This window comes from Podarcis gaigeae (assembly GCF_964106915.1).
Source record: "Podarcis gaigeae genome assembly, chromosome: 4".
NCBI lineage: Eukaryota > Metazoa > Chordata > Lepidosauria > Squamata > Lacertidae > Podarcis > Podarcis gaigeae.
The window spans coordinates 35,462,970-35,475,306 of NC_139677.1; the positions used below are offsets into that span (position 1 = coordinate 35,462,970).

Sequence of the window (12,337 nt, forward strand, 5' to 3'; positions counted from 1 at the left end):
TGGAAGGATGGAAGTCAGCTCCTAGGAGCAAGTATAAATGTAACGTGTAATATAATATATGTATGTGTAGTATGAAATTTGCAAAACTAATAAAGATTATCTTGCAATAATAATACAGCGGTACCTCGGGTTAAGAACTTAATTCGTTCTGGTGGTCCGTTCGTAACCTGAAACTGTTCTTAACCTGAGGTACCACTTTGGTTAATGGGGCCTCCCTCTGCCGCTGCACCACGGGAGCACAATTTCTGTTCTCATCCTGAAGCAAAGTTCTTAACCTGAAGCACTATTTCTGGGTTAGCAGAGTCTGTAACCTGAAGCGTATGTAACCTGAAGTGTCTGTAACCCGAGGTACCACTGTAGTAATAATTATTATTAATAATAATAATACAGCATTCAAAGTTCTCCTCATGAAGGGACAGGAAATTCAAGACAAGATAAAGGAAGCACATTAAAACACACATTGAGTTCACGGAATTCGTATAATTCTATGATCACTCTGAAATGAGGTTTGGGAAGAGGTGGTTGCTAGATTACAACTCCAATCATCCCCAACCATTGAACATGCTATCTGGGCCTGATGGGACTTGTGAGTCCAGCATCTAGAGCCACAGGCTCCCCAGCCCTGCTTAAGTGATGTTTACTCACTTAAATAGTTTTAAAGAAGAAATAAGACAAATAATGAAAAGTAGGCCTACAAATAAGTTATTAGTCATGCTATCTAAAAGTTGTCTCCTGCTTTCATTGGGATTACATTTCCATTACCAGACGCTGCAGACACACAGGGTAGCTTTGCCCACAATGCCCAGTTTATGAGCTTCCCAGCCAGACACTCTTCAAAGCACATCGCCTTTGGACTAAACCGCCAGGAAGTGGTATGACTGATATTAGAAACACTTCTTCCAATAGCAATGTCTCCAGCAGATCCAGATGCTACCATAATGGTCATCTCTTTCCCTTCTGTGCCACTTTGAACTTTCAACTAAGTCTTCCACAATTTAAGGCCTGGAAGTTTCATTTGCAAGGCGGGAACTGAACAGGCATTGTTTTGTTTTTTTGTTTTAAGTTAATGCATTTGAAAAGCCAGAGGAATTTGCCCTAATAGTGAATGCAGGGGCCTCACATTGCTTGGCCCAATATCAAAATGTGTGTGTGTGTGTGTGTGTGTGTGTGTGTGTATGAGAGAGAGAGAGAGAGAGAGAGAGAGAGAGAGAGAGAGAGAGAGAGAGAGAGAGAGAAGTATCGTATGTGATAATCTAAGATTATCGGAAAATCTTACTGCATGGCTTCCAGTTTTGCCTCAAAATAACGGCATCCCTTCTTGCAAAATAATCCAACACAGTGACAAGTCAAATGATAGGCACTGATTAGTAAGCTTTAAAGGAGCTCTTAAGGAGCTCATTGCAATGTACCAGAAATGAACAAGGCAAGAATTATTAAAGCAGAACTTTGTCAATGAACCCTAATTAAGGATTAGCCTTCTGGACTACGATAAGGCTGTTTGTTTTCAGATAAGGCAAATTTTAACAATAAAAAAGAAGAACTCTCACCAAGATTAAAACACTGTTCCACTTTTCAAATAATCAAGGGATCCTTTTTATTTTCCAACAATGCTGAGTTCTAACTGACCTGACAGCATATTTCTTTGAGGCTGTCTTTGATATTAAAAAAAAATTACAAATCACGACTTTGACAGATGGCAGATGCACTGCTTTGTGTGTATATAATTTTTTGAAGCCGTGGGAGCCAGTTTTTTAAAAAATTCTTTTATCTTTAGCACATGCTACAATTGCAACACATTTTAGGGTGCATTCACAAGAATTCGCTTTAACTAAATGTCTTACTGCATTTCATTGTTTTCAGGTGGTTTTAAATGTTTTTAAAGTTTTGATTATGTTTTTATTACATGTGTGTTTGCCACCTGGGGTTCCCCTAGAAGGACAAGATATAATAAATTTTATAAATAATACCCTTTTGTCAACACTTTCAGAGACAATTTGAAAAAAATATGCAAGACTACCATGGGTTGTATCCAACTAAGTTATACTCAGCGTAGGACCATTCAAATGAATGGGCTTTAATAAATCATGCCCTTTTATTCAGTGGGTCTACTATGAGTATGAAAACACAGTAGCCTACATTCCGCAAACCCACCATTCCCATAATACTATAGAGTACAATAGAATACATTCTACTATAGAGATCAGACTCCTGATCAACAATCACAGCTTGTTTATCCAAAGAGTCTAAAAAGAAAAATTGTTTAGTTCATCAGAACAGCAGTCCAATATTCCTGTGCCTTAACTACAGAAAATTAAGAGAAACTGTTAGTGAAAGCACGGGTTCAGAAACAATTGAGATGATGAAGCCAGAACAGTGTGATTTATATACCAGCTAAGTGTCCATTTGACAGCTCTAGGTAAATCACTGATAATGGCCAAATTACAGTTCCTTAAAAAAACAAAAAGAAAAACTTAAAGCATGGAGTAAGTAAAAGATTTGATATTGCCATGTGACTGATGTGCAAGACTTAAAAAGAAACACGCAAAATCATAGCTTAGGAGCACAATCGCCTCAAATTTAGCTGAATAAACCTTGGTGAAAGATTAATACAGACACTTGTACTATCTGGGAAGTACAAAGTAGTAGCCGTAGGGATAAGAAATTTTAATAGCAATTTTCCCCAAACAGTGCTCCCTTAAAAACTCTGTTTTAGAAGCAGTAAAAGCAATTGGGGAGTGGGAGCTCACCAGTTCACAGCTAAGCCTACCACAACCTTTTAGTCTGGGAGCTAACCTCAAGAATAAGCTTGGATTTGTCCCATTCTTTTAAGTTTTAGCTGAGCAATCTGACTTGTCTTATGCAGGCACCTAGTGATTCTTTAGAAGCCATCTTTAGGTACCTCAAAATCCCGTGGAAGGTTTCTCACATTAAAAAGCCCTACTAAACTGTTTGTGACAGATGTTTTATTCAGCGGGAAATTATAATTTTTGCATATACATTGCACAATTATGTACAGTAAATTTCCCATGTTAAGAATTCTGGAGTGCACAGAAAGTTATCAGTCCAAGATACATTATATATATATTTATGTATATATTTAGAAGCTAAAATATAGACACTGAAAAGTGGAGTGAGGTTAATGAGGCATTGAGTTTGTGAACGTAAGGAATACTGATAACGGAGTGTTCCAAAAAGTTTCTTTTAATAAACAAAACAACTAGTAAAGTTAATTGAAATATTTATAATACTATTCAGTCATTGCACAGTAGTTCCAATATACAATCAAGAAGATGCAGAGAACACAACACTTAATTTGGAAGAAAAAAAAACCTATTGCACCCACAATTTAAATTTTTTCAATTTTTTGGAATTCTACTCTAGTAATATTTTATAAACATTTACAACACATCAGTAAACACAAAGTTCTACCTGCAGTGCAGCATAAAGGGGGGGGGGAGAGAAGGGGACCCTTCAGCTATCAAAATAGACAGTTCAGTGCCCGTTCACGGCACCCATTTACTCTAAAAGGAAGTTACTTCATTTATCAGCCATCATTCCTACAATGAGTAACGCAAGCTCCCTGGTGTTCAGTTAATAATTAGTAGTTCTGTGGTTATTATATGCCTCTCTGCTCTCTTCACTACGATGGCCCACCGCTCAATGCTACGTGTTGTGGCGCTTTGGCCTCAGTGCTCGTAACATCAAGCTCTGGCAAGGAGCACTCCCCCTGCTCAGTGGCCTGTCAGGTAGTCCTGTGTGGAATCCGAAGCAAAAGAGTCTGCATCCTCGTTGTCCGAGTCATCGCTACTATCGTCAGCGGTCGGCTCTCCCGTCAGCGCTATCCGGGCATAGTCGTCAGTGTCTATAGATTTACAGAAATGGATGGCGTATTTCAGTTTCTCTTCCAGCACCTGTTTGCAAGAATACCTAGGCAGCTTCAGCAGAAAGAAGCACGTATAAGACTCTGGGAGGAAGTGGTCTGGAGGATTGTATTTATCGAGAACCTGTCAGGTCAAAAGAGAAACGGAAATGTCAGTTTTGCTGAATCAGCTACACAAACAGCAGCAAATCATATGAACACACTCCCTCCTCGCCAAAAAAAGCAACCCCCTTACAATTTGTATTTCCACTTCCTTATTATGTGCATCACACACCTTCTTAAACATTGTTTTAAAAACTGAACTTTTTCTGCCTACGCTATCTTGCCATCCTTTCCCCCCCCTCTCTCTCTCTCCTTGTCATTGGCTGACTTAAGCCATTAATATGAAAAAATAATAATCCTTCACGAAAAATATTTAACTTTTTAAGTTCACCTCAAAGTAGGCAACTGTTGCCAGTGGAAACACAAGTCACCTATTCAGTAGAAAAATCATAAGATCAAGAAATGTCTGTTAATGCTGTAATCACAAACAATGCATTGTACAGTAAGTTTGGAGCAAGCTAGTGCTTTCAGGCTAAATTTAAACAGCAGTTATAGAGGAAAGGGCAAACTGCAACTGTAGCAAGAAAATCTCTAAAAGCACGAATTTTCCAGGCAATTCTGGAGGTTAAGAGTTGCCTGCTCTTTTCTTGTAGAGCACGACGCACACACAAGGATTTCATACAGTACATGCAGAATCCAAGAGAAAAAGGAGCAATGGTAATCAAAAAAATAAATAAAGGCTTGAATTTCATTAGCGCTCATTGCAGTCCACAATCCATCTGGAACTCTCCATGTCGTACCTGGATGACAAAGTCCCTGCCTCTGAAATCTGCAATTGTTCGAGGTAGCCTGGTCCTGCCCCACACAAAGCGCAGAAAGAGAGAGCGTTCTGTGTTGGAAAAGGACTCCATCACCTCCCAGAACCACTGTATAAGAGAAGCGGTGGGCTCGATCCCTTTATATGTGGCCACAGATTTCAGAAGATGAAGAGGGATATCTGGACTTCCACAGACCTGCGGGGGGAAAGCACAGAACAGAATAATGCCAAGGGAATCTATCATAAATGAGTGTGTGCTCATGTTGGGTTTTTCCCAGTGAGAACATTACTACTTACTATTATGCATCAGCACAACCGTGTTTTACAGCACATTAGAAATGGAGAGCTTTTAGCAACCGATAACAATGATTAGTCTGCAGTGATGCATTAAGATCAGGTGAGTATGAGTGATAATGTTGTGTATATGAAATTCCGCCAGTCCCCAAACTTTGGAGCCGTGTCTACAAACCCTTGGTAGAGGAAGAATTCTTTTCCAACGAATGCATTAAATAACCAATGCATTTATATTGTATTTTTTTATGTGTCTAAGCATTCAAATTGTGTACGCACATTTACACATGTGCGCAAACACACATCACACTGAACCCACAAGCGTCCAGGAAACATCACAAAAAGGGGTGGAATGGAGCAGGGACAGAACAAGGTGTTTGCAGGCTTTTCCAATGGTGGCTCAAATGTACACGATTTCACTGACACCCCTGTGTGAATTGGGGGTTGTCTGTATTTGTGATTTTTTTTAAAAAAAGTTTCTTAATTTGTAATCGCTCAAAATATAGCAAAAACAAGAGAGTCTTCTATTTTTAAAAAGTGCCCCACTATTTCCTGAAATCCTGTAATGTTAAAGGTAAACATGGATTTTTAGGACCACTGAACAGAGAATGCATATTCTTAATACTGCATGTGAAAATATGTGGGATCAGAGTTCAAAGTAGCATCTAGCCGAACTCAATTTTACTCTTCACATTTTGCATTTTTTCCTGAAGCTGGAATGTCATATTCCATTTTTAGAGCCCAGGAATTGAAAAACGTGGAGTGGTTTGCTGTCATTAGTCCTACCAGGTCCTTAGTTTTAGTTCCCCACCTCACCTGTCAGTATGTGCAAGCTAGAGCATATTTAGAGCTATCTGTTGTTGCCATTTTTAAACATGCAAAGTTGTATTACACAGTAGCCATACTAGCACTGCACAGGAGAGCCTGGCTTTACAGCCATAAGCATACCCCACCTTTGAGGATGGCCTACAAACCGAAAGGAGCAAAAAGGAATTCACTGTTCCCGACAGAAGTAACAGATGACTTGTGCCAATTCTCCCCCCCCCCCCCCACTCTCCATTATATAGCAGCTGCTAAGACTGCAAGCCAATGACTTGGCCCAAAGTTTAATCCATGCTTTTTAAAAAAAAAAAAAGTGCACAAAGCAACCCTTGTAGCACATGCCGATGGGGCAATTGTGTAAGTCAGAGTAATCTTAACCTTTGGCCAATAACAAGGCATAACCTACTGCAACTCTTTTGCTACATAACAAGTTCAAGGAGATGTCCCGATTCACATACTTTGGGTTCTCAAATTTCATTGGCACCCTGTGCACCGTTAAATTCTACCCCCCCCCCCGTCTCTCATGCTCTGCTCCGCCAGCGCTGTTGTGCCGCCCCTGCGGCTGAACTAGTCATGCAGCCCTAAAACCGCCTCCGCACATATAGGCAGCCCAGCCCCCACTTTACGTGCGATCAAGTCATTTGCCATACCAGATGGCTGGAAGTGAGGAGGGGAGACTTGAAGAGCCTCAACAAAGCTCTGCTACCCCTCCAGTCCATGAGGAGACCTTCCTCAGAGCCCAAAGACGATGTCCCGTTTGGGCTCTGAGGAAGAACTCTACGTGAGAGGTACAGAAGGTGCTCCCCATTTACACAGATTTCACTTTTGTACGGAGGCCGGAATGTAAACCCCATGTAAACAGGGAGTCACCTGTACTAATATTTGGCCTGGGCTTTTGCCTTTCGCTTTTTTACTAAGCTGCCCCAAAGTAGTGATGGCTGCACATACATACCATTGTTTCCAGTTCATATCCTGTGAAAAGGGAAAGAAGAGGAACAGGAACAACACGGGCCATCCCTTCCCGAACTGCCGCGACTTGCTCATCAAATTCATGAAGTCTGCCAAAATACACACATTTTATGAGTGAAAGGGATAGTCATAGATATGCTTGTTAATTATATGAATCTATAGGAGGAATATAGGGACGGGGGTGGCGCAGTGGGTTAAACCACAGAGCCTAGGACTTGCTGATCAGAAGGTTGGCGGTTCGAATCCCCACGACGGGGTGAGCTCCCGTTGCACAGTCCCTGCTCCTGCCAACCTAGCAATTCGAAAGCACTTCAAAGTGCAAGTAGATAAATAGGTACCGCTCTGGCGTGAAGGTAAACAGCGTTTCCGTGCACTGCTCTGGTTTGCCAGAAGCGGCTTAGTCATGTTGGCCACATGACCCGGAAGCTGTACGCTGGCTCCCTCAGCCAGTAAAGCGAGATGAGCGCTGCAACCCCAGAGTCGATCACAACTGGACCTAATGGTCAGGGGTCCCATTAACTTATAGGAGGAATGAAAAGAGGCTTAAAAGAATTCTGGAGCAAGTACTCATAATAAACTGGTCTATGATCCCGAGAGCTTTTAGGAACATAGGAAGGTGCCTTATATATCAGGTCAGGTCAGGGTTTCCCAAACTTCGGTCTCCAGCTGTTTTGGGACTATAACTCCCAACATCCCTAGCTAGCAGGACCAGTGGTCAGGGATGTTGGGAACTGTAGCTGGAGACCCAAGTTTGAGAAACTCTGGGTCAGATCAATGGTCCACCTAGGTGAGCGTTATTTACACTGATTGACAGCAGTTCTCCATGATTCCAGGCAGGAGTGTCTCAGCGCCACACGGAGATGGCAGGGACTGAATCTCTGTCTCTTCGCATGCGAGACACAGGGCTTTGCCACTGAGCTACAGACTTCCCCCATGATAACCCATGATCAGGGCTCTAGGGGAAATGCAAATGATCGCGGGAGGAAAGCAGGAGAATAGTAGTGTTCCACAAACCTATAGTTTATCGCCAGCCTCACATACTCCGCACGATTATCCAGGGTAATATGGGCGTATTTGGAACTAAGCTGAATGTCTTGACCGCTCGCATTTGGCACTGTGAAAGGCAGGCTCATGGCTTCAAATTCTTCAGAAGTAGCTTCATTGTCTCGGATGTACATAAGCCCAGGAATGAAATCCTTATCCACCTTTCAAACGAAAAAAAAACCAAACCCACGTAAAGCCTTGCCCACAAAATACTTCTAAATCCAACATGGGCTCTTCATGGTTCTGTAAGCAAGCTTGCACGCTTGCAGAATCGCAGAAGATAGTGGAAAATTATTTCTAAAAACCAGCCAGAGATGTTATAAAGCCCTGTTTTTGCGAGTCACCTGAAGATTCCTACGCGGGAAGTGTTGGCACACAGACAGTCACTGAAGTACAGAAGATTATAGGAGAGCTATTCTGGGCTCCAGCAATTGTTAAGTATAATAGGAGAATGAAAATACACATAGAGATGAGCAAAACAAAAAATCTCCAAAAAGAAATTATTTCGTAAGGAACTTATTTTCTAAGAAATGACATCCAGAAGACACAGTGGATGTGTGTTCAGCAAGGGTTGCCAAGCACCACATACTGCCCCTGGAAGGGCACCCCAGATTCTGAATTTTATTTTCTTCAAAAAAAAAAAAGAGAGACTTTAGTCCTCCTAGAAAGAAAGCTATGGGACAAGATGTGCGGGTCCTTTTTAAGCAACATCTGTAAAATGGGAGTGGCATGGACACCTTGTATATATTTCCCGTTACTAAGGAATGCTTCCCGTTGTTGTTAAGATGGCAGCAGCAGCAGCAAGGGGGTGTGTGTGTGAGAGAGAGAGAGATATCTCCATAATCAGAACAACAGGGCATAACTGACTTCCCACGGTAAGCATAAAGTTGTTGGGGTGGTTCTGTCCAATTTTGTGCAACCCTACATTTTCCATGGCAGCCATTTTGTGTTATAAAAGTTGGTGTGCAGCTACCACCTTCTCTACCCAGAAAGCCACCAGTGGCAGAACCACCAGCAGAAACATTCAAGTCTGGATTCAGTTAAATTCAGTTTAACTGAGGGCTGACCTGTGGCAGAGCAGAAATTTATTCTTACACACCCACCCACACACACACCCTACTCAGCTGTATTAGGTTACAGACTAAGGGTAACCAAGATCCACAAATGTTAACTGCAATTACACACTAGTCAGACATTAACTTGTCAACGTGATTTAAGGTGGGGTGTACCACTGGCTCACATTCACTCACCCGTCACTCCCTCCCTCTTTTCCTACCCCATCTCTTATCACATCTGGAAAGCAGGATCTTACCCATTCAAATACAGAGTAGGCTTCTGGCAATAAACATGCTCCCCTAGCTGTAGCAATAACCAGACCAAGCAAAGGTCTTACATTTCACTAATATTTACACGGATGAACATAAGCTTATGCTTGCCTCACTAAGATCAGCGATGGTTAAGTTCATTCCTGCCAACTGTTTCCACACAGGTTCTGCAAGGTTGAGGCTCAGGGGACTCCCGGTCCGAATGGCAATCCCCAGCAAAACCCCTTTTTTAAAAAACAAAGAGAAGTTTGTACGTGTTATTCAACGAAAGCTTTGCACAGACTTTAAAGATGCTGCAATGTCGATGTGGCAATTACCCAGGAAACGAAACATGTTCATGTGCAACAAAGACTTTGCTGCAGGGTTTAAGAGAAAGCAATCTCTGTTTGCTCCCGATTCATCGCGTCCGTTGGGAGTCACAATCAGAAGTGGCGTCAGCCCGTTCTGAAGTTCCTCGCACATTTCTGCTATTGATTCGCTGTAGCCTCCACCGCAATCATCTACAGATTCACCTAAGGCAAAAAAAAAAAAAAAAAGAGGGAGGAAATGGCATAAACTTCAGTGTTAAGGAAAAATTAATCTGAGAGCCACTTACAGCTATGTCAGGTTGCAGGTGGGGATTACATGCAGTGCAAATGAATAATTCCCAAATGTGTTGTTGTGGCCTCGCTTCCAATCTCCAGGGACAGAACTGGTCACATATTTCAAAGAATTTATTGGCCATAGGAATGCATTAGTCCTACCAGGACACATATGTCGCAGACGTATTTGTTTTTTGTTATTTTATTTATTTAATTAATTTTATTTATACCCCGCCCTCCCCGGCCAAGGCCAGACTTAGGGCAGCTAACATCAGGTATAAAAACAATTGGTTAAAATACAACTTAAAAACAAGATTAAAATACTACTTAAAATGCAGCCTCATTTCAGTGGAAGCCCAGATCAAAAACTGCTTGCGGGTGGAGAAAACGTCAAATCTTCCCCAAGGCCAACTATCCAGACTGGTCCTACGTGGGCCAGAAAAGCCAGGGAAGTCCCCAAATAGGGGTTATTATTTATTTAATTAGCAAATAGCTTCCCATAAAACAAAACAACAACAACAAGCTGTAATTGTGAACAAGCCTTAGGTATAGGTAAAGGTAAAGGTACCCCTGCCCGTACGGGCCAGTCTTGCTAGACTCTGGGGTTGTGCGCCCATCTCACTTAAGAGGCCCGGGGCCAGCGCTGTCCGGAGACACTTCCGGGTCACGTGGCCAGCGTGACATCGCTGCTCTGGCCAGAGCCAGAGCTGCACACGGAAACGCCGTTTACCTTCCCGCTGGTAAGCGGTCCCTATTTATCTACTTGCACCCGGAGGTGCTTTCGAACTGCTAGGTTGGCAGGCGCTGGGACCGAGCAGCGGGAGCGCACCCCGCTGCAGGGATTCGAACCGCCGACCTTTCGATCGGCAAGTCCTAGGCGCTGAGGCTTTAACCCACAGCGCCACCTGGGTCCCGATAGGTCCCTTAGGTATAGCCCACAGTTAATGAGGAAAAGGCTTATCCACGATGGTTGGGACAACATGCTAAACCAATCCTTGGCTTAGCTAAACATAGGGTTGCAGAAAGAAGGGCAGGTTAGGGGGATTGGGAGCAAAGCTGCTGCAAGCTCCTCTCCAGGAGTTTGCACTTTCATGCAGCTTTCTGCATTGCATGAACCAGATCAACATATTAAATAAAATACCAAAGGAAAACTTTACAATATGCATAATTGATTTCATCATGGCTATAAGAATCCAAGTTCAGCCCTAAATTAATCTGAAATTCATTTAATCTGAAATTCATTTTTCCCCACCATTAGTACAAAGTGAAATACAGTTCATACAGCACTGCACATTTGTGCTACAAGTTTGATTTATACAACTATTGTTTAGCTGGCATGGCTTTCCATTTGAATATGACAAGTATGGAAGCATTTTGATTGATAACTAGTTTACAAAATTTTAGTACAATTGCCAGGGCTTGTTCATGCATTTTTTACATTTCTACTTTTCTCTTCTATTGCAAAACACACTATAGAAAGGGGGAAAAATGCTGGACAAGTTAAGACATATTTTTTGGGGGGGGAATACTTACCCACAAATTTGACTTTCCAAACACGATGAGGTAGGAGAAGACTGTCTGGGCTGAAGGAGCTCATTTTAGCACACATCTGTCCAAAAACAGATTTTGTGCCATCTGGGCCAGCCAATCCTCCTTTACTTCTGGAACGCTTTACCTGATAGTAAAAGGAAAGAAAGCACACCTTAATCACACAATTCAAATTTCACAGACCAAACACTTGATGCTTAATGAACAGTACTGGGATACTTGTAGTAATGTGGAATCTCTGTGGGTGCGTGTGCATCTCAAGGGAGTGACTTTATTTCAGAAGGAATTTTTGAAGGCATACATGTTATGAAGAAAAAAATTAACAAAGAGCTCAGCACCTACATAGAGGAAATTGTGACCCAAAAGAGGTAGTGAAATGATGGAGTGACGACCCCTAGAACTTCTTTTAAGAGAGCACAAGAGTTGCTTTTTAATCCTGCAACTTCCCCTGAATTGGTTTTCCGTAATAAATGCTCCGCAGTTGTTTGGGCCCCAGATTCAGCATTTCCAGTTAAGAAAGATGACTCCAGAGACAGATTGAACACTCTGCCTGAGATTCAGGAGTATCACTTCTGGATAGAGTCAACAATACTTATACAGTCGTATCTTGGAAGTCGAACGGAATCCGTTCCAGAAGTCCGTTCGACTTCCAAAATGTTCGGAAACCAAAGCATGGCTTCTGATTGGCTGCAGGAAGCTCCTGCAGCCTATCGGAAGCCGTGGAAGCCCCATTGGACATTCGGCTTCCTAAAATAGTTCGCAAACCACAACAGTCACTTCCAGGTTTGCGGTGTTAAGGAGTCAAAACGTTCAAGAACTAAGCTGTTTGAAAACCAAGGTACGACCGTAGAGGGATACAGACAGAGGTAGAGATCTTTAGTGTTCTGCAGTTCCTTAGAACATTCACGTTTTCCTATGGTTTTTCCATCTCATATCTTAGACCTCTCTTTGAAAACCACAGTAAGGCTATTGCAATGTTTAAACTTTACGACAGACCAAATCCCAATGCAGTGTTGGT

General features: G+C 42.2%; 1 protein-coding gene across 1 annotated transcript in view; it reads right to left on the minus strand.

The window, feature by feature from the left end:
• Positions 1-3,185: 3,185 nt before the first annotated feature.
• The window catches only part of HERC2 (HECT and RLD domain containing E3 ubiquitin protein ligase 2), a 96,369-nt gene continuing 87,217 nt past the window's right edge, over positions 3,186-12,337 (minus strand). Inside the window, exons 87-93 of the mRNA XM_083734082.1 lie at positions 11,305-11,446; positions 9,508-9,702; positions 9,302-9,414; positions 7,836-8,026; positions 6,805-6,910; positions 4,723-4,935; positions 3,186-4,004 (exon numbers count right to left, since the gene is read on the minus strand). Coding sequence (XP_083590208.1) covers positions 3,732-4,004; positions 4,723-4,935; positions 6,805-6,910; positions 7,836-8,026; positions 9,302-9,414; positions 9,508-9,702; positions 11,305-11,446 — 1,233 coding nt within the window. The 3' untranslated portion in view covers positions 3,186-3,731. The remainder of the gene's footprint in view (positions 4,005-4,722; positions 4,936-6,804; positions 6,911-7,835; positions 8,027-9,301; positions 9,415-9,507; positions 9,703-11,304; positions 11,447-12,337) is intronic.